The 24,475-nt window shown below is 37.5% G+C and overlaps 1 protein-coding gene across 2 annotated transcripts; it reads left to right on the top strand.

Annotated features, from left to right (window-relative positions):
- The first annotated feature begins 300 nt into the window (after positions 1–300).
- fbxl18 (F-box and leucine-rich repeat protein 18) lies at positions 301–22,959 on the top strand. Of its 2 annotated transcripts, XM_031811607.1 has the most exons (8): positions 303–743; positions 2,752–3,013; positions 4,641–4,844; positions 4,922–5,307; positions 6,268–6,367; positions 6,475–7,556; positions 18,919–19,137; positions 22,385–22,959. In XM_031811607.1, exons 3-8 carry the CDS (start codon positions 4,689–4,691, stop codon positions 22,593–22,595), a joined length of 2,154 nt encoding a protein of 717 aa, XP_031667467.1. In that variant the 5' UTR covers positions 303–743; positions 2,752–3,013; positions 4,641–4,688; the 3' UTR covers positions 22,596–22,959. The 2 variants fall into 2 exon arrangements, with proteins under 2 accessions (XP_031667466.1, XP_031667467.1); XM_031811606.1 differs by lacking the exon at positions 2,752–3,013 and having other exon boundaries at positions 301–743.
- The last annotated feature ends 1,516 nt before the right edge of the window (positions 22,960–24,475 follow it).

Genomic DNA, 24,475 nt, shown 5'->3' with positions numbered 1-24,475 from the left:
TGTTTTTTTGCTGGCTCTCCCCACCACAGAAAGCACTGAGCTGAAGCACCTGCATTTTGGAGCTGCCTTACTCTAGAAAACAAAAAAGACCATGTTTGTATGCGGCTTTAACTCAATTATATATATTTACCGTTGTTTGCAAACTGATATGTGACATGTATTAATGACAAAATAACATGCAAAACAGGAAAGCCCCCCCCCACACACACACAAAAAAAACCACATGTTAGGCCCAAAACAGGGACCTGCCCTGAATGACGGGGCGTCACTGGCGATCCCCATTCTGTCACAGACCCCATAATGGCTACATAATAGATTCACAGATGTCACACCTTTCCATCTCTAATGAGCAAGACAGACAAGATATGATCTTTCCTCTTAAATAGGAACTTGTTTCCCATAATGAAAACATTAACAATAATTGCCAATTGAGGCCCTAAATGAGAATTGAAGTCATTTATTTTATTAGCTAGTATGAACCATTTTGGAGTGAAATTACATTCGGTTTTTTTATAGGGAAGACAACCCTCTCTGGGGAAGACTTTGTAGGTGTGACTTCCGGAAAATGTTCCGTCCTCAATGTTCCGGTGAAACGCAGCGTTTTACTTCCGGTCGTTCCTGTCACATGAAGCTAGTTCTCTGCTGGTAGACATGCACTGATTAAAAACACACACAAAAAAACTATGACTTCGTCTGTTAACGGAAGAGTATTGGATGAAGATATGGACAATCAAATTGTACAGGTTGGTTAGAATAAACCATCGTAACGTTAGTAAAAACTAGCTAGTTTACTGTTAGCTGTCTACCGGTGTTAGCTTGTTAGCTGTCTACTCTGGCGCTGTCTTGTCAGCGAACTCAATGTCTGATTTGATTTCATTTTTGTCAAATGGAAATAAAGGCATTGCGTGAGTATGATATTTGGGTGAAAGTGTGCTTTCGATAGCCGGTAACTGGCTATTCGGCTTAATCAGGCTGGTAATACGCAATTCATGTTTAATGTATAAGTTAGTTACAGTCTGAAACGTCACATGAAAATGTTCCTTAATAGAGATCTGATCTGGTAGGTACATGACTAAAAGTATGTGGACACCTGCTCGTCGATGGGCATTAATGTGGAGTTGGTCCCCCTTTGCTATAACAGCCTCCACTCTTATGGGAAGGCTTTCCACTAGATGTTGGGACATTGCTGCTATAACAGCCTCCTCTCTTCTGGGAAGGCTTTCCACTAGATGTTGGGACATTGCTGCTATAACAGCCTCCACTCTTCTGGGAAGGCTTTCCACTAGATGTTGGGACATTGCTGCTATAACAGCCTCCACTCTTCTGGGAAGGCTTTCCACTAGATGTTGGGACATTGCTGCTATAACAGCCTCCACTCTTCTGGGAAGGCTTTCCACTAGATGTTGGAACGTTGCTGAGGGGACTTGCTTGATGTTGGGCGACTAGGCCTGGCTCATATTCAGGGTTCCAATTCAGCGAAATTCAAACCTTGTCTCAGATGTAAAAAATATATATATATATATATATATTGAACAAATTTGTCAGGACTGAGACTCAGGAACACTCAATGTGTTTTGGAAAGCCGTTCTTGCAGAATAAAAAAACAACAACATTGTTTCGTTTTTCAGAAGTGGGTTTTGCTCTAACATTTTTTTTTTTTTTTTTTTTACCTGGGCTTTGTTCAATTCTTTTGTTCCTGACAAACTTCCCAGGTGACAAGCATACCCATAACATGATGCTGCAGCCACCATTTTTATATTTAAGTGTAGACTTTCTATAGAACGCTGTACCTTTTGGCTCTAAAAAAGTAAACAATAATAACAATAACTAAAAGGTAAACAAAACTTTCCTGTGGATATTTTGTGAAAACTTTCGAGCCGCTGAAGGACAACCACCTGCAGAGTATGTTTTACATTTATTTTTATTCATCATTCTCTTCGCTTGAAAGGAACATTTACATGACATTGCATTAGTGTCAGGCTGTATGTACCAATGAATTGTGTATTACAGCCTGATTTAATCAAGACTAGTAGCTAGCCAACTGTCACACCACGGGCTAGCTAGACTTGTGAAGGTGGCACAAGATTAGCCCAAGAATGTACTGTTAAAGAAATATGCCTTTGGAAAGTATTCAGCCCCCATGATTTTGGGGCGGCAGGTGCCTAGTGGTTAGTGTGTAGAGGAGGTAGGTATTCTGGTGGTTAGAGTGTAGAGGAGGCAGGTAGCCTAGTGGTTAGAGCGTAGAGGAGGCAGGTAGCCTAGTGGTTAGAGTGTAGAGGAGGCAGGTAGCCTAGTGGTTAGAGCGTAGAGGAGGCAGGTAGCCTAGTGGTTAGAGCGTAGAGGAGGCAGGTAGCCTAGTGGTTAGAGCGTAGAGGAGGCAGGTAGCCTAGTGGTTAGAGCGTAGAGGAGGCAGGTAGCCTAGTGGTTAGAGCGTAGAGGAGGCAGGTAGCCTAGTGGTTAGAGCGTAGAGGAGGCAGGTAGCCTAGTGGTTAGAGCATTGGGCCAGTAACCAAAAGGTTGCTAGATTGAATCCCCGAGCTGACAAGGTAAAAATCTGTCGTTCTGCCCCTGAACAAGGCCGTCATTGTAAATAAGAATTTGTTCTTTAACTGACTAGTTAAATAAAGGTGAAATAATAAATAAACACGTTTAGATTGAGTACTTGGCTGCCAGAGCCAGTCTACCTCTGAATATAACATCCTACATACAGGGAATTTAAAACACATTTTTATTTCACCTTTATTTAACTAGGCAAGACAGTTAAGAACAAATGATTATTGACAATCACGGCCTACACCGGCCGAACCCGGAAGACGTTGTGTCGCCGCCCTGTGGGACTCCCAATCACGGCCGGATGTGATGCAGCCTGGATTCGAATCAGGGACGACAGATCCAGCCCTTTCGACCTCTGCGCCACTCGGGAGCCCTGCTTCAGTGATTTCAATTCTACATATCCTCAGAGGGTAGAGGGAACCAGTCAAAACAGCTCATCAAGTCTGTCAGTGAATACTAGGTAGAACTGTAATTCTGTCTCTCATTCTGTCTCTCTCTCTCTCTCCCTCCACTCTCTCTCTCTCTCTCCCTCCACTCTCTTTCTCTCCCTCCACTCTCTCTCTCTCTCTCTCTCCACTCTCTCTCTCTCTCTCTCCCTCCACTCTCTCTCTCTCTCTCTCCCTCCTCTCTCTCTCTCTCCCTCCTCTCTCTCTCTCCCTCCACTCTCTCTCTCCCTCCACTCTCTCTCTCCCTCCTCTCTCTCTCTCTCCCTCCTCTCTCTCTCTCTCCCTCCACTCTCTCTCTCTCCCTCCACTCTCTCTCTCTCCCTCCACTCTCTCTCTCTCCCTCCACTCTCTCTCTCTCCCTCCACTCTCTCTCTCTCCCTCCACTCTCTCTCTCTCTCCCTCCACTCTCTCTCTCTCCCTCCACTCTCTCTCTCTCTCCCTCCACTCTCTCTCTCTCTCCCTCCACTCTCTCTCTCTCCCTCCACTCTCTCTCTCTCTCCTCCACTCTCTCTCTCTCTCTCCCTCCACTCTCTCTCTCTCTCTCCCTCCACTCTCTCTCTCTCTCTCCCTCCACTCTCTCTCTCTCTCCCTCCACTCTCTCTCTCTCTCCCTCCACTCTCTCTCTCTCTCCCTCCACTCTCTCTCTCTCTCTCTCTCCACTCTCTCTCTCTCCCTCCACTCTCTCTCTCTCTCTCCCTCCCTCCACTCTCTCTCTCTCTCTCCCTCCCTCCACTCTCTCTCTCTCTCTCCCTCCTCCACTCTCTCTCTCTCTCTCCCTCCCTCCACTCTCTCTCTCCTCTCTCTCCCTCCCTCCACTCTCTCTCTCTCTCTCTCTCTCTCTCCTCCACTCTCTCTCTCTCTCTCTCTCTCTCCCTCCACTCTCGCTCTCTCTCTCCTCCACTCTCGCTCTCTCTCTCTCCCCCTCCGCTCTCTCTCTCCCTCCTCTCTCTCTCTATCTCCCTCCTCTCTCTCTCTCCCTCCTCTCTCTCTCTCTCTCCCTCCTCTCTCTCTCTCTCTCCCTCCTCTTTCTCTCTCTCCCTCCTCTTTCTCTCTCTCCCTCCTCTCTTTCTCTCTCTCCCTCCTCTCTCTCTCTCTCCCTCCTCTCTCTCTCTCTCCCTCCTCTCTCTCTCTATCTCCCTCCTCTCTCTCTCTATCTCCCTCCTCTCTCTCTCTATCTCCCTCCTCTCTCTCTCCCTCCTCTCTCTCTCTCTCTCCTCCTCTCTCTCTCTCTCTCTCCTCTCTCTCTCTCTCTCCTCTCTCTCTCTCTCTCTCCTCTCTCTCTCTCTCCTCTCTCTCTCTCTCTCTCCTCTCTCTCTCTCCTCTCTCTCTCTCCTCTCTCTCTCTCCTCTCTCTCTCTCTCCTCTCTCTCTCTCTCTCCTCTCTCTCTCTCTCCCTCCTCTCTCTCTATCTCCCTCCTCTCTCTCTCTCACTCCTCTCTCTCTCTCTCCCTCCTCTCTCTCTCTCTCTCTTTCTCTCTCTCCCCTCCTCTTTCTCTCTCTCCCTCCTCTCTCTCTCTCCTCTCTCCTCCCTCCACTCTCTCTCTCCTCTCTCTCCTCTCTCCCTCCTCTCCCTCCTCTCTCTCCTCTCTCCTCTCATTCTCTCTCTCTCATTCTCTCTCTCTTTCTTTTTTTTCTTCCCCAGGCTGTGTGTGTAGAGGATGGGATAGGGGTGGTGTCGGGGTCGATCGGGATGTCAGACTTCTCCGATGAGATCTTGTTAAGTATCCTGCGCTATGTCTCGACCTCTGACCTCGTGAATAACGTTTCCCGGACCTGCCGCAAGCTACACACGCTCTGCTATGACAAGACACTGCTGACCACGGTCACACTGTCTGAAGAATACACGGTAACACAAACACACACGCTCATACACACACACAGCAACAAATGATTTTATCTTAATTCTCTGACTTCCCTCTTCAGGCAGATGACGGCGCTATTCGCCAGGTGCTGAAGCATCTATCCAATCACGTGCAGTCCCTCAGCCTTAGCGGCTGCTATTGGCTGTCGGGTTCTACCATCGACCGCCTGATTCGCTGTCGCTCCCTGGTGCGTCTGGACCTATCAGGTTGTCGCGTCACCTCCCTGCGTCTGTCCCGCCTCCTCTCATCCCTCCCCCTCCTCCGATCTCTCGCTTTTGACGTATCGCCTGGCTTTGATTCCGCCCAGCTGAGTGGGGAGGCCCGTGATTCGCTGTCTCGGCTGTCGGAGCTGAGACAGACGGTCCTGACGCCGAGTTACGGGGTCGTTCCCTGCTGCTCCAGCCTCTTCAGTCTGCAGCTGCAGCTGGACATACTTGACGTCACCAGGTGGCACCTTTCAACTGAAACCTCTCTGGTTTGACTGTGTGTGTTTATAGTGTGTGTGTTTATAGTGTGTGTGTGTGTTTATAGTGTGTGTGTGTGTTTATAGTGTGTGTGTGTGTTTATAGTGTGTGTGTGTGTTTATAGTGTGTGTGTGTGTTTATAGTGTGTGTGTGTGTGTGTGTGTGTGTGTTTATAGTGTGTGTGTGTGTGTGTGTGTGTGTTTATAGTGTGTGTTTATAGTGTGTGTGTTTATAGTGTGTGTGTGTGTTTATAGTGTGTGTGTGTTTATAATGTGTGTGTGTGTGTGTGTGTTTATAGTGTGTGTGTGTGTGTGTGTTTATAGTGTGTGTGTGTGTGTGTGTTTATAGTGTGTGTGTGTGTGTTTATAATGTGTGTTTGTGTGTGTTTATAAGGTGTGTGTGTGTGTGTGTGTTTATAGTGTGTGTGTGTGTGTGTTTATAGTGTGTGTGTGTTTATAGTGTGTGTGTGTGTGTGTTTATAGTGTGTGTGTGTTTATAACGTGTGTGTTTATAATGTGTGTGTTTATAATGTGTGTGTGTGTATTGTGTGTGTGTTTATAATGTGTGTGTGTGTATTGTGTGTGTGTTTATAACGTGTGTGTGTATAACGTGTGTGTTTATAATGTGTGTGTTTATAATGTGTGTTTGTGTGTGTTTATAGTGTGTGTGTGTGTGTGTTTATAGTGTCTGTGTGTGTGTGTGTTTATAGTGTGTGTGTGTGTGTTTATAGTGTGTGTGTGTGTGTTTATAGTGTGTGTGTGTGTTTTATAGTGTGTGTGTGTTTATAGTGTGTGTGTGTGTTTATAATGTGTGTTTGTGTGTGTTTATAATGTGTGTGTGTGTGTTTATAACGTGTGTGTTTATAATGTGTGTGTGTGTGTGTGTGTGTGTGTGTTTATAACGTGTGTGTTTATAATGTGTGTGTGTGTGTGTGTGTGTGTAGGGAGGGTACCAGTATGTGTTGCCAGTTGATGATGGGTCAGAGCAGTGTTCCTCACTACCAACAGCTGGAGGAGTTTACTGCATGTCTGGCACCTGGAGAGGTAAGGTCAGGGTGTTTATAATGTGTGTGTGTGTGTGTGTGTTTATAATGTGTGTGTGTGTTTATAGTGTGTGTGTGTGTTTATAATGTGTGTGTGTGTGTGTGTAGGTGAACCAGACTCTACTCCTCCTCTACCTCGCTGTGTTCAGTGTTCGTGTTCCGGAGCGTCTCCACTCCTTCCTGGTTTCAGTTCCTGGTCCGAACCCCGCCCACTGGCCTGCTGCGTCCTCATTGGCCCATAGCCTCGTTCAGCATGGCGACCTGGAAGCCCTGCAGTTGCCTCGCTCCTGGTTGGACGCCACGTCGCTAGGACGGGTCCTTCTTAGCAACGCTCCCAAGCACTTGAACTTCTCCCGTTGCCCCACGTTACGACAAACTGTCATCCAATCGCTGACTGGCACTGGAGTGAGAGACTCGACGCGATTGGTCAGCCTGAATCTTAGTGGTATAGGCCACACCTCCAATTATCCAGAGTGCAGTAGAGCGCGGGGAGAGGAGGAGCTTGTTGCCGAGGCGATGAGCCGGCTGGTTATTTGCTGTCCCAATCTGTCACACCTCAACCTGTTACACACACACTATCACCATGACAACGCACACACACCTGGGCTGGAGGCCAACACACACCTGTGTACCAGCCTGTCCAAACTCACACACCTCCGGTCTCTGGCGCTGCCCGCGTGCGCCCTGTCGGACGGTTCACACACACCGTCCCCTTCCCCCTCCCCCTCCTCTCTGCTGCTGGGACTGAGGAAGCCGTCCCGCGTGGGGCTCCAGACCTACAGGCCAGGCTCCGGGGACTCTCTCCCCAGGGAGGGCACCTCTGGGCTGGGTCCCCTGCTGGCCGGATGCCCCTGTCTGGAGGTTCTGGAGATAACAGGACCGGGCTTCATCTCCGCACTGCCGCGTCTTGAGCCCTGTGCCAGGGTGTGTGTGGATCAGAGGACGTGTGTGAACGCTCGCGGGGTGGGGGACACGCACGTTGCAGCTCTCCGGGGGTTCCGGGGGCTGCGGAGGCTGACGCTGGCGGGGCTGCCGGGGGTCCTGAAGGGGACTGGGCTGGTACAGGTGGCTGAGCACTGCCGGGACCTTCAGGCATTATCTCTGGCTAACCTGGGGTCCTTAAAGACCTGGAACTACAGCGCCGCCCTGCTGGACACACTGAGGAACTGCACCCAGCTCACACAGCTACGGTGAGACTACATACACACAGTGAGGAACTGCACCCAGCTCACACAGCTACGGTGAGACTACATACACACTGAGGAACTGCACCCAGCTCACACAGCTGCGGTGAGACTACATACACACTGAGGAACTGCACCCAGCTCACACAGCTACGGTGAGACTACATACACACACTGAGGAACTACACCCAGCTCACAGCTACGGTGAGACTACACACACACACTGAGGAACTACACCCAGCTCACAGCTACGGTGAGACTACACACACACACTGAGGAACTGCACCCAGCTCACAGCTACGGTGAGACTACACACACACACTGAGGAACTGCACCCAGCTCACAGCTACGGTGAGACTACATACACACACTGAGGAACTACACCCAGCTCACAGCTACGGTGAGACTACATACACACACTGAGGAACTACACCCAGCTCACACAGCTACGGTGAGACTACATACACACTGAGGAACTGCACACACGTATTACTATATTATAATACTATATTACTACAATATTATAATATTCATTATATATATATATACACACACATCAACAGGCCTTTCTGTTCTTTACTAGCAACAAACTGTTCTATACATTATATACACATTATATATACATTATATATATACTATTATATACATTATATATACTACTATATACATTATATATACATTATATACATTATATATACTATTATATATACTATTATATACATTATATATACATTATATACATTATATATATACTATTATATACATTATATATACATTATATATACTATTATATACATTATATATACATTATATATATACATTATATACATTATATATACTATTATATACATTATATATACATTATATACATTATATATACTATTATATACATTATATATACATTATATATACTATTATATACATTATATTTACATCATATACTAATACATTATATATATATTATACATTATATTTACATCATATACTAATACATTATATATATATTATACATTATATTTACATCATATACTAATACATTATATATATACTATTATATACATTATATATACTATTATATACATTATATACACATGATATATACTACTATATACATTATATATACTATTATATACATTATATATACTATTATATACATTATATATATACTATTATATACATTATATATATACTATTATATACATTATATAAATACTATTATATACTAATATATATACTATTATATACATTATATATATACTATTATATACATTATATATATACTATTATATACATTATATACACATTATATACATTATATATACATTATATATACTATTATATACATTATATATACTATTATATACATTATATATATACTATTATATACATTATATATATACTATTATATACATTATATATATACTATTATATACATTATATATACTATTATATACATTATATATACTATTATATACATTATATATATATACTATTATATACATTATATATATATACTATTATATACATTATATATATATATACTATTATATACATTGTATATACTATTATATACATTGTATATACTATTATATACATTATATATACATTATATACATTATATATACTATTATATACATTATACATACATTATATACATTATATATACTATTATATACATTATATATACATTATATATATACTATTATATACTATTATATATATACTATTATATACATTATATATACTATTATATACATTATATATATACTATTATATACATTATATATACATTATATACATTATATATACTATTATATACATTATATATATACTATTATAAACATTATATATACATTATATACATTATATATATACTATTATATACATTATATATACATTATATATACTATTATATACATTATATATTTACTATTATATACATTATATATACATTATATACATTATATTTACATCATATACTAATACATTATATATATATTATACATTATATTTACATCATATACTAATACATTATATATATACTATTATATACATTATATATACTATTATATACATTATATATATACTATTATATACATTATATATACATTATATACTAATACATTATATATATATATATATATATTATACATTATATTTACATTATATACTAATACATTATCTACTATTATATACATTATATTTACATTATATACTAATACATTATCTACTATTATATACATTATATTTACATTATATACTAATACATTATATATATTATACATTATATTTACATTATATACTAATACATTATATATATTATACATTATATTTACATCATATACTAATACATTATATATATACTATTATATACATTATATATACTATTATATACATTATATATATACTATTATATACATTATATATACATTATATACTAATACATTATATATATATATATTATACATTATATTTACATTATATACTAATACATTATATATATTATACATTATATTTACATTATATACTAATACATTATCTACTATTATATACATTATATTTACATTATATACTAATACATTATCTACTATTATATACATTATATTTACATTATATACTAATACATTATATATGTTATACATTATATTTACATTATATACTAATACATTATATACTATTATGTACATTATATTTACATCATATACTAATACATTATATATATATTATACATTATATTTACATTATATACTAATACATTATATATATATTATGCATTATATTTACATTATATACTAATACATTATACATATATTATACATTATATTTACATCATATACTAATACATTATATATATATTATACATTATATTTACATTATATACTAATACATTATATATATTATACATTATATTTACATTATATACTAATACATTATATATATTATACATTATATTTACATTATATACTAATACATTATACATATATTATACATCAACAGGCCTTTCTGTTCTTTACTGCTGTTCTTTATTAGCCACAAACTTCTACACATTAAATACATGATATATACTATTATACACATTATATACATTATACACATTAAATACATGATTTATACTATTATACACATTATATACATTATACACATTAAATACATGATATATACTATTATACACATTACATACATTATACACATTAAATACATGATATATACTATTATACACATTATATACATTATACACATTAAATACATGATATATACACATTATATACATTATACACATTAAATACATGATATATACACATTATATACATTATACACATATACATTAAATACATTATATACACATTACATATACATTATACACATTATATACATTATATACAGTATGATATATATACTACTATATACATTATATATACCATTATATACATTATATATACTATTATATACATTATATATATACTATTATATACATTATATATACATTATATACATTATATATACTATTATATACATTATATATACTATTATATACATTATATATATACTATTATATACTATTATATATATACTATTATATACATTATATATACTATTATATACATTATATATACTATTATATACTATTATATATATACTATTATATACATTATATATACTATTATATACATTATATATACTATTATATACTATTATATATATACTATTATATACATTATATATATACATTATATACATTATATACATTATATATATACTATTATATACTATTATATATATACTATTATATACTATTATATATATACTATTATATACTATTATATATATACTATTATATATATACTATTATATACTATTATATATATACTATTATATACATTATATATACTATTATATACATTATATATACTATTATATACATTATATATATACTATTATATACATTATATATACATTATATACATTATATATACTATTATATACATTATATATACATTATATACATTATATATACTATTATATACATTATATATACATTATATACATTATATATATACTATTATATACTATTATATATATACTATTATATACATTATATATACTATTATATACATTATATATATACTATTATATACATTATATATACATTATATACATTATATATACTATTATATACATTATATACATTATATATACATTATATACATTATATATATATACTATTATATACATTATATATACATTATATACATTATATATACTATTATATACATTATATATATACTATTATATACATTATATATACATTATATACATTATATATATACTATTATATACATTATATTTACATCATATACTAATACATTATATATATATTATACATTATATTTACATCATATACTAATACATTATATATATATACTATTATATACATTATATATACTATTATATACATTAAATATACTATTATATACATTATATATATACTATTATATACATTATATATACATTATATACTAATACATTATATATATATATTATACATTATATTTACATTATATACTAATACATTATATATATTATACATTATATTTACATTATATACTAATACATTATATACTATTATGTACATTATATTTACATCATATACTAATACATTATATATATATTATACATTATATTTACATCATATACTAATACATTATATATATATTATACATTATATTTACATTATATACTAATACATTATATATGTATTATACATTATATTTACATTATATACTAATACATTATACATATATTATACATTATATTTACATCATATACTAATACATTATATATATTATACATTATATTTACATTATATACTAATACATTATATATATATTATACATTATACATTTACATTATATACTAATACATTATATATATATTATACATTATATTTACATTATATACGAATACATTATACATATATTATGCATTATATTTACATTATATACTAATACATTATATATATATTATACATTATATTTACATTATATACTAATACATTATATATATTATACATTATATTTACATTATATACTAATACATTATATATATTATACATTATATTTACATTATATACTAATACATTATACATATATTATACATCAACAGGCCTTTCTGTTCTTTACTGCTGTTCTTTATTAGCCACAAACTTCTACACATTAAATACATGATATATACTATTATACACATTATATACATTATACACATTAAATACATGATTTATACTATTATACACATTATATACATTATACACATTAAATACATGATATATACTATTATACACATTACATACATTATACACATTAAATACATGATATATACTATTATACACATTATATACATTATACACATTAAATACATGATATATACACATTATATACATTATACACATTAAATACATGATATATACACATTATATACATTATACACATATACATTAAATACATTATATACACATTATATACATTATATACAGTATACACATGATATACATTTACATTATACATTATATATACTATTATGTACATTATATATACTATTTTGTACATTATATATACTATTATGTACATATATACTATTATATGCATTATATATACATTATATATCAACAGGCCTTTCTTTTCTTAATTAGCCACAAATTGCTATACACATTATACACATTAAAGAGGAGTGGGAGGCCCCGGTGCACAACTGAGCAAGAGCACAAGTACATTTGAGTGTCTAGTTTGAGAAACGGACGCCTCAACTGGCACCTTCATTAAATAGTACCCGCAAAACACCAGTCTCAACGTCAACAGTGAAGAGGCGACTCCGGGATGCTGGCCTTCTAGGCAAATCAAATCAAATGTATTTATATAGCCCTTCGTACATCAGCTGATATCTCAAAGTGCTGTACAGAAACCCAGCCTAAAACCCCAAACAGCAAGCAATGCAGGTGTAGAAGCACGGTGGCTAGGAAAAACTCCCTAGAAAGGCCAATACCTAGGAAGAAACCTAGAGAGGAACCAGGCTATGTGGGGTGGCCAGTCCTCTTCTGGCTGTGCCGGGTGGAGATTATAACAGAACATGGCCAAGATGTTCAAATGTTCATAAATGACCAGCATGGTCGAATAATAATAAGGCAGAACAGTTGAAACTGGAGCAGCAGCACAGTCAGGTGGAAGTTGAAACTGGAGCAGCAGCATGGCCAGGTGGACTGGGGACAGCAAGGAGTCATCATGTCAGGTAGTCCTGGGGCATGGTCCTAGGGCTCAGGTCCTCCGAGAGAGAGAAAGAAAGAGAGAAGGAGAGAATTAGAGAACGCACACTTAGATTCACACAGGACACCGAATAGGACAGGAGAAGTACTCCAGATATAACAAACTGACCCCAGCCCCCCGACACATAAACTACTGCAGCATAAATACTGGAGGCTGAGACAGGAGGGGTCAGGAGACACTGTGGCCCCATCCGAGGACACCCCCAGACAGGGCCAAACAGGAAGGATATAACCCCACCCACTTTGCCAAAGCACAGCCCCCACACCACTAGAGGGATATCTTCAACCACCAACTTACCATCCTGAGACAAGGCTGAGTATAGCCCACAAAGATCTCCGCCACGGCACAACCCAAGGGGGGGGCGCCAACCCAGACAGGATGACCACAACAGTGAATCAACCCACTCAGGTGACGCACCCCCTCCAGGGACGGCATGAGAGAGCCCCAGAAAGCCAGTGACTCAGCCCCCGTAATAGGGTTAGAGGCAGAGAATCCCAGTGGAAAGAGGGGAACCGGCCAGGCAGAGACAGCAAGGGCGGTTCGTTGCTCCAGAGCCTTTCCGTTCACCTTCCCACTCCTGGGCCAGACTACACTCAATCATATGACCCACTGAAGAGATGAGTCTTCAGTAAAGACTTAAAGGTTGAGACCGAGTTTGAGTCTCTGACATGGGTAGGCAGACCGTTCCATAAAAATGGAGCTCTATAGGAGAAAGCCCTGCCTCCAGCTGTTTGCTTAGAAATTCTAGGGACAATTAGGAGGCCTGCGTCTTGTGACCGTAGCGTACGTGTAGGTATGTACGGCAGGACCAAATCAGAGAGATAGGTAGGAGCAAGCCCATGTAATGCTTTGTAGGTTAGCAGTAAAACCTTGAAATCAGCCCTTGCTTTGACAGGAAGCCAGTGTAGAGAGGCTAGCACTGGAGTAATATGATCAAATTTTTTGGTTCTAGTCAGGATTCTAGCAGCCGTATTTAGCACCAACTGAAGTTTATTTAGTGATTTATCCGGGTAGCCGGAAAATAGAGCATTGCAGTAGTCTAACCTAGAAGTGACAAAAGCATGGATTAATTTTTCTGCGTCATTTTTGGACAGAAAGTTTCTGATTTTTGCAATGTTACGTAGATGGAAAAAAGAGTTCCTCTGTCCAGTGTCTGTTGTTTTGCCCATCTTAATCTTTTCTTTTTATTGGCCAGTCTGAGATATGGCTTTCTCTTTGCAACTCTGCCTAGAAGGCCAGCATCCTGGAGTCGCCTCTTCACTGTTGACGTTGAGACTAGTGTTTTGCGGGTCCTATTTAATGAAGCTGCCAGTTGAGGACTTGTGAGGCGTTTGTTTCTCAAACTAGACACTCTAATGTACTTGTCCTCTTGCTCAGTTGTGCACCGGGGCCTCCCACTCCTGTAAGGTTTCTCTCCTGTGTGTGTTCTCTGGTGTGATATCAGGCTGGTTGAATGAGTAAAACTCTTCCCACATTGAGTACAGCTATAAGGTTTTTCTCCTGTGTGTGTTCTCTGGTGTGTTGCCAGGCAGCCAGATGTACCAAAACTCTTCCCACATTGACCACAGCTATAAGGTTTCTCTCCTCTTTCTATTTTGGTTAGGGACCGTTTGTGATGTTCTTTGAAGGGATTAGTACACAGCGTTGTACGAGATCTTCAGCAATTTCTCACATGGAATAGCCTTCATTTCTCAGAACAAGAATAGACTGATGAGTTTCAGAAGAAAGTTCTTTGTTTCTGGCCATTTTGAGCCTGTAATCGAACCCACAAATGCTGATGCTCCAGATACTCAACTAGTCCAAAGAAGGCCGCTTTTATTTCTTCTTTAATCAGAGCAACAGTTTTCAGCTGTGCTAACATAATTGTAAAAGGGTTTTCTAATGATCAATTAACCTTTTAAAATGATTAACTTGGATTATTTAACACAACGTGCCATTGGAACACAGGAGTGATGGTTGCTGATAATGGGCCTCCGTACTCCTATGTAGATATTCCATAAAAAATCTGCTGTTTCCAGCTACAATAGAAATGTCCTTGTTTTTGAAAGAAAAGCACATTTTTTTGGTCCATTAAAATAACATCAAATTGATCTGAAATACAGTGTAGGCATTGTTAATGTTGTAAATGACTAAGTGCTAAGTGGATCCTAAACTTTTGAACAGTAGTGTACATATATACATTATACACATTTTATACATTATACACATTAAATACTTTATATATACATGCATTATATACATCATACACATTATATGCATTATATACATTATACACATATTTATACACATACATTATACACATTATACATTTATATACATTATACACATTATACATTTATATACATTATACACATTTATATACATCATACACATTATATACATATTTATATACATCATACACATTATATACATATTTATATACATTATACACATTATATATATACATTTATATACATTGTACACATTTATATACATTATAGACATTATATATACTTTATACACTTTATACACATTGTAAACATTATATACACATACACATTGTAAACATTATATACACATACACATTGTAAACATTATATACATTATACACATTATACACATTGTAAACATTATATACACATACACATTGTAAACATTATATACACATACACATTATACAGATTATACACATTGTAAACATTGTAAACATTATATACACATACACATTGTAAACATTATATACACATACACATTGTAAACATTATATACACATACACATTATACAGATTATACACATTGTAAACATTGTAAACATTATATACACATACACATTGTCAACATTATATACATTATACACATTATATACATTATATACATTATACACATTGTAAACATTATATACATTATATACATTATACACATTGTCAACATTATATACATTATACACATTATACACATTGTAAACATTATATACACATACAGATTATATACATTATACACATATACATTATACACATTATATACATTATATACATCATATACATTATACACATTATATACATTATACACATATACATTATATACATTATACACATACACATGATATACATTATACACATTATATACATTATATACATTATACACATACACATTATATACATTATACACATTATATACTATATACACATACACATTATATACATTATATACATTATATACATTATACACATTATATACATTATATACATTATATACATTATACACATACACATTATACACATTGTAAACATGATACACATTATAGACATTATATACATTATACACATACACATTATACACATTGTAAACATGATACACATTATAGACATTATATACATTATACACATATTATACAGATTATACACATTATATACATTGTAAACATTATAAATCCACATGAACACACATTATACACAATATATACTATATTGGCCGGCAGGGATGTCGTTGTTCCATCGCGTACTAGCAACTCCTGTGGCGGGCCGGGCACATGTGCGCTGACACGGTCTCCAGGTGTTTCCTCCGGGACATTGGTGCGGCTGGCTTCCGAGTTAATTGGGCATTGTGTCAAGAAGCAGTGCGGCTTGACACAGTGAGCACGGCTCTCGACCTTCGCCTCTCCCAAGTCCGTACGGGAGTTGCAGCGATGAGACAAGACTGTAACTACCAATGGATTTCACGAGAAAAAGGGGTAACAAAAATAAATGAATACAAATATGTTATTTCAACTCTGAAGTATTTATTTTGGCAATTTCTGAAGCTCTAATGAACTTATCCTCTGCAGCATGGGTAACTCCTGGTCCTCCTTTCCTGTGGCAGTCCTCATGAGAGCCAGTTAACTCTAATGAACTTATCCTCTGCAGCATGGGTAACTCTGGGTCTTCCTTTCCTGTGGCGGTCCTCATGAGAGCCAGTTAACTCTAATGAACTTATCCTCTGCAGCATGGGTAACTCCTGGTCCTCCTTTCCTGTGCCGGTCCTCATGAGAGCCAGTTAACTCTAATGATCTTATCCTCTGCAGCATGGGTAACTCCTGGTCCTCCTTTCCTGTGGCGGTCCTCATGAGAGACAGTTAACTCTAATGAACTTATCCTCTGCAGCATGGGTAACTCCTGGTCCTCCTTTCCTGTGGCGGTCCTCATGAGAGACAGTTAACTCTAATGAACTTATCCTCTGCAGCATGGGTAACTCCTGGTCCTCCTTTCCTGTGGCGGTCCTCATGAGAGCCAGTTAACTCTAATGAACTTATCCTCTGCAGTATGGGTAACTCCTGGTCCTCCTTTCCTGTGGCGGTCCTCATGAGAGACAGTTAACTCTAATGAACCTATCCTCTGCAGTAGAGGTAACTCTGGGTTTCCCTTTCTTGTGCCGGTCCTCATGAGAGCCAGTTTCATCATATGATGGTTTTAACAACTGCACTTAAAGAACCTTTTGAAGTTCTTGAAATGTTCCGTATTGACTGACCTTCATGTCTTAAAGTAATGATGCGGGTACTATTTAATGAAGCTGCCAGTCTTAAAGTAATGATGGACTGTCGTTTCTCTTTGCTTATTTGAGCTGTTCTTGCCATTAATATGGACTTCTTCTGTATACCCCCCCTACCTTGTCACAACACAACTGATTGGTTATCTTCTGTATACCCCCCCTACCTTGTCACAACACAACTGATTGGCTCAAACGCATTAAGAAGGAAATAAATTCCACGTGAACTTTTTAATAAGGCAAACCTGTTAACTGAAATGCATTCCAGGTGACTACCTCATGAAGCTGGTTGAGAGAATGCCAAGAGTGTGCAAAGCTGTCTTCAAGGCAAAGGGGGGTGCGGGGGGGATATTTTAAGAATCTCAAATATAAAATATATTTTTGATTTGTTTAACACTTTTTTGGTTACTACATGATTCCATATGTGTTATTTCATAGTTTTGATGTCTTCACTATTATTCTTCAATGAGAAAATAGTAAAAAAAATAAAAACTGGAATGAGTAGGTGTGTCCAAACTTTTGACTGGTACTGTATATAATGTGTGTGTGGGTAGGTTGGAGCAGCCCTACCTGGTGTGTAACGGTGCATTCTGGGAGGCGTTGTCATGCTGTTCTCGTCTCCGCCGCCTCTGTCTCATCTCGCGGAACGGAACCTTCCACCCCGCTGCCGTGGTTACCTTCATGGAGTGTTGCCGTGACGTCATGATGTGTCACATGTTCTTGGGTGGAACTCTGGTGGCGTGTCGGACGCTACAGAAAACACTGCTAGACCGGTGAGTCTGTCTGACAGGGGAGTCTGTCTCTCTGTCTGGCCGGTGGGGAGTCTGTCTCTCTGTCTGGAGGAGAGTTCTATATAATGATAGTTCTATATATTGGTAGTTCTATATACTCATAGTTCTATATGAGGGTAGTTCTATATACTCATAGTTCTATATGAGGGTAGTTCTATATACTCATAGTTCTATATGAGGGTAGTTCTATATACTCATAGTTCTATATGAGGGTAGTTCTATATACTCATAGTTCTATATGAGGGTAGTTCTATATACTCATAGTTCTATATGAGGGTAGTTCTATATACTCATAGTTCTATATGAGGGTAGTTCTATATACTCATAGTTCTATATGAGGATAGTTCTATATACTCATAGTTCTATATGAGGATAGTTCTATATACTGATAGTTCTATATGAGGATAGTTCTATATACTCATAGTTCTATATGAGGATAGTTCTATATGAGGATAGTTCTATATACTCATAGTTCTATTTGAGGGTAGTTCTATATACTCATAGTTCTATATGAGGGTAGTTCTATATACTGATAGTTCTATATGAGGATAATTCTATATAATGATAGTTCTATATAAGGATAGTTCTATTTGAGGTTAGTTCTATTTGAGGTTAGTTCTATATAAGGATAGTTCTATATGAGGTTAGTTCTATATGAGGTTAGTTCTATATGAGGATAGTTCTATATGAGGTTAGTTCTATATAAGGATAGTTCTATTTGAGGTTAGTTCTATATGAGGTTAGTTCTATATGAGGTTAGTTCTATATGAGGTTAGTTCTATATAATGATAATATAATGATAGTTCTATATAATGATAATATAATGATAGTTCTATATGAGGGTAGTTCTATATGAGGTTAGTTCTATATGAGGTTAGTTCTATATAATGATAATATAATGATAGTTCTATATGAGGATAGTTCTATATGAGGATAGTTCTATATGAGGATAGTTCTATATGAGGATAGTTCTATATGATGATAGTTCTATATGAGGGTAGTTCTATATAATGATAGTTCTATATAATGATAGTTCTATATGAGGATAGTTCTATATACTGATAGTTCTATATGAGGGTAGTTCTATATGAGGGTAGTTCTATATGAGGGTAGTTCTATATGAGGGTAGTTCTATATTTTTTATTTATTTTTATTTTACCTTTATTTAACCAGGTAGGCAAGTTGAGAACAAGTTCTCATTTACAATTGCGACCTGGCCAAGATAAAGCAAAGCAGTTCGACAGATAAAACGACACAGAGTTACACATGGAGTAAAAACAAACATACAGTCAATAATGCAGTATAAACAAGTCTATATACAATGTGAGCAAATGAGGTGAGAAGGGAGGTAAAGGCAAAAAAGGCCATGATGGCAAAGTAAATACAATATAGCAAGTAAAATACTGGAATGGTAGTTTTGCAATGGAAGAATGTGCAAAGTAGAAATAAAAAAATAATGGGGTGCAAAGGAGCAAAATAAATAAATAAATTAAAATTAAATACAGTTGGGAAAGAGGTAGTTGTTTGGGCTAAATTATAGGTGGGCTATGTACAGGTGCAGTAGTCTGTGAGCTGCTCTGACAGTTGGTGCTTAAAGCTAGTGAGGGAGATAAGTGTTTCCAGTTTCAGAGATTTTTGTAGTTCGTTCCAGTCATTGGCAGCAGAGAACTGGAAGGAGAGGCGGCCAAAGAAAGAATTGGTTTTGGGGGTGACTAGAGAGATATACCTGCTGGAGCGTGTGCTACAGGTTGGGGATGCTATGGTGACCAGCGAGCTGAGATAACGGGGGACTTTACCTAGCAGGGTCTTGTAGATGACATGGAGCCAGTGGGTTTGGCGACGAGTATGAAGCGAGGGCCAGCCAACGAGAGCGTACAGGTCGCAATGGTGGGTAGTATATGGGGCTTTGGTGATAAAACGGATTGCACTGTGATAGACTGCATCCAATTTGTTGAGTAGGGTATTGGAGGATATGAGGATAGTTATGAGGGTAGTTCTATATGAGGGTAGTTCTATATGAGGGTAGTTCTATATGAGGTTAGTTCTATTTGAGGGTAGTTCTATTTGAGGGTAGTTCTATATAATGATAGTTATATATACTGATAGTTCTATATAATGATAGTTCTATATGAGGTTAGTTCTATTTGAGGTTAGTTCTATATGAGGTTAGTTCTATATGAGGTTAGTTCTATATGAGGTTAGTTCTATATGAGGTTAGTTCTATATGAGGTTAGTTCTATTTGAGGTTAGTTCTATATGAGGTTAGTTCTATTTGAGGTTAGTTCTATATGAGGTTAGTTCTATATGAGGTTAGTTCTATATGAGGTTAGTTCTATTTGAGGTTAGTTCTATTTGAGGTTAGTTCTATATGAGGTTAGTTCTATATGAGGTTAGTTCTATTTGAGGTTAGTTCTATTTGAGGTTAGTTCTATATGAGGTTAGTTCTATATGAGGTTAGTTCTATATGAGGGTAGTTCATATATGAGGATAGTTCTATATACTGATAGTTATATATATACTGATAGTTATATATAATGATAGTTATATATAATGATAGTTCTATATATACTGATAGTTCTATATGATGATAGTTATATATACTGATAGTTCTATATAATGATAGTTCTATATGATGATAGTTATATATATACTGATAGTTCTATATGATGATAGTTATATATATACTGATAGTTCTATATAATGATAGTTCTATATGATGATAGTTATATATATACTGATAGTTCTATATGATGATAGTTATATATATACTGATAGTTCTATATAATGATAGTTCTATATAATGATAGTTCTATATGATGATAGTTATATATACTGATAGTTCTATATATACTGATAGTTCTATATATACTGATAGTTCTATATAATGATAGTTCTATATACTGATAGTTCTATATACTGATAGTTCTATATAATGATAGTTATATATGATGATAGTTCTATATAATGATAGTTATATATGATGATAGTTCTATATAATGATAGTTCTATATGATGATAGTTATATATACTGATAGTTCTATATAATGATAGTTATATATATACTGATAGTTCTATATACTGATAGTTCTATATACTGATAGTTCTATATACTGATAGTTCTATATAATGATAGTTCTATATAAGGATAGTTCTATATAATGATAGTTCTATATAATGATAGTTCTATATGAGGGTTTTTCTATATAATGAAGCCCTCTCCTTCCTCTAGGTTCTCTGTGGAGCGTCCGGCCCTCAGTGTGGTCATCTACCCTCTGCTCCATGAAGACCTTCCATTGGTCATCAGAGACATGCCCCTCCCACTGCTCGATCAACTGACCCTCTTCCAAAGCCGCGTTGCCCAGGCCCCGCCCTCGTCACAATTGGGACACCAGAGAGCAAAGAGGCAACTAGCCAATCAGAGCCCCTCATCACCATGGTGATGCCAGAGAGTGAAGAAGCATCTAGCCAATCACAGCCCCTCAGATTAGAGGTCTTCACGGGTTCAAAAAGTTGGACCTGTTCCGAACTGGACCTGGGGCTGTCCCACCCGGACCCGAAGTGCATCAATTATTCTGTTTAATATAGAGACTGAGGACAACTAGACCCGTTCCATATCGACATGGTTGGATCCAGACCCGATCTGAGTGAGAAAAAAAAGAAAAGTCATATTTTTTAAACTACTTTATTAATCGAAGACGATGAAGTGTGAGAGGGAGAGAGACGTGCCTCTAGCAGGGAGGGAGAGAGACGTGCCTCTAGCAGGGAGGGAGAGAGACGTGCCTCTAGCAGGGAGGGAGAGAGACGTGCCTCTAGCAGGGAGGGAGAGAGACGTGCCTCTAGCAGGGAGGGAGAGAGACGTGCCTCTAGCAGGGAGGGAGAGAGACGTGCCTCTAGCAGGGAGGGAGAGAGACGTGCCTCTAGCAGGGAGGGAGAGAGACGTGCCTCTAGCAGGGAGGGAGAGAGACGTGCCTCTAGCAGGGAGGGAGAGAGAGAGACGTGCCTCTAGCAGGGAGGGAGAGAGAGAGACGTGCCTCTAGCAGGGAGGGAGAGAGAGAGACGTGCCTCTAGCAGGGAGGGAGAGAGAGAGACGTGCCTCTAGCAGGGAGGGAGAGAGAGAGACGTGCCTCTAGCAGGGAGGGAGGGAGAGAGACGTGCCTCTAGCAGGGAGGGAGGGAGAGAGACGTGCCTCTAGCAGGGAGGGAGGGAGAGAGACGTGCCTCTAGCAGGGAGGGAGGGAGAGAGACGTGCCTCTAGCAGGGAGGGAGGGAGAGAGACGTGCCTCTAGCAGGGAGGGAGGGAGAGAGACGTGCCTCTAGCAGGGAGGGAGGGAGAGAGACGTGCCTCTAGCAGGGAGGGAGGGAGAGAGACGTGCCTCTAGCAGGGAGGGAGGGAGAGAGACGTGCCTCTAGCAGGGAGGGAGGGAGAGAGACGTGCCTCTAGCAGGGAGGGAGGGAGAGAGACGTGCCTCTAGCAGGGAGGGAGGGAGAGAGACGTGCCTCTAGCAGGGAGGGAGGGAGAGAGACTTGCCTCTAGCAGGGAGGGAGGGAGGAGAGAGACGTGCCTCTAGCAGGGAGGGAGGGAGGGAGAGAGACGTGCCTCTAGCAGGGAGGGAGGGGGGAGGGAGAGAGACGTGCCTCTAGCAGGGAGGGAGGGAGAGAGACTTGCCATTTAGGATACAACCATAATCCTCTGGGTGAGAGAACAGGAGACCCAAGGAGACTGAACATGGTCCTGGGATACAACCATAATCCTCTGGGAGAGAGAACAGGAGACCCAGAGAGACTGAACGTGGAGCCAACTGGTCCTGGGATACAACCATAATCCTCTGGGTGAGAGAACAGGAGACCCAGAGAGACTGAACGTGGAGCCAACTGGTCCTGGGATACAACCATAATCCTCTGGGTGAGAGAACAGGAGACCCAGAGAGACTGAACGTGGAGCCAACTGGTCCTGGGATACAACCATAATCCTCTGGGTGAGAGAACAGGAGACCCAGAGAGACTGATCGTGGAGCCAACTGGTCCTGGGATACAACCATAATCCTCTGGGAGAGAGAACAGGAGACCCAGAGAGACTGAACGTGGAGCCAACTGGTCCTGGGATACAACCATAATCCTCTGGGTGAGAGAACAGGAGACCCAGAGAGACTGAACGTGGAGCCAACTGGTCCTGGGATACAACCATAATCCTCTGGGTGAGAGAACAGGAGACCCAGAGAGACTGAACGTGGAGCCAACTGGTCCTGGGATACAACCATAATCCTCTGGGTGAGAGAACAGGAGACCCAGAGAGACTGAACGTGGAGCCAACTGGTCCTGGG

Source organism: Oncorhynchus kisutch, unplaced genomic scaffold, assembly GCF_002021735.2.
Source record: "Oncorhynchus kisutch isolate 150728-3 unplaced genomic scaffold, Okis_V2 Okis01b-Okis20b_hom, whole genome shotgun sequence".
Classification (NCBI taxonomy): Eukaryota; Metazoa; Chordata; class Actinopteri; order Salmoniformes; family Salmonidae; genus Oncorhynchus; species Oncorhynchus kisutch.
This window is presented reverse-complemented; position numbering and strand designations above follow the sequence as displayed.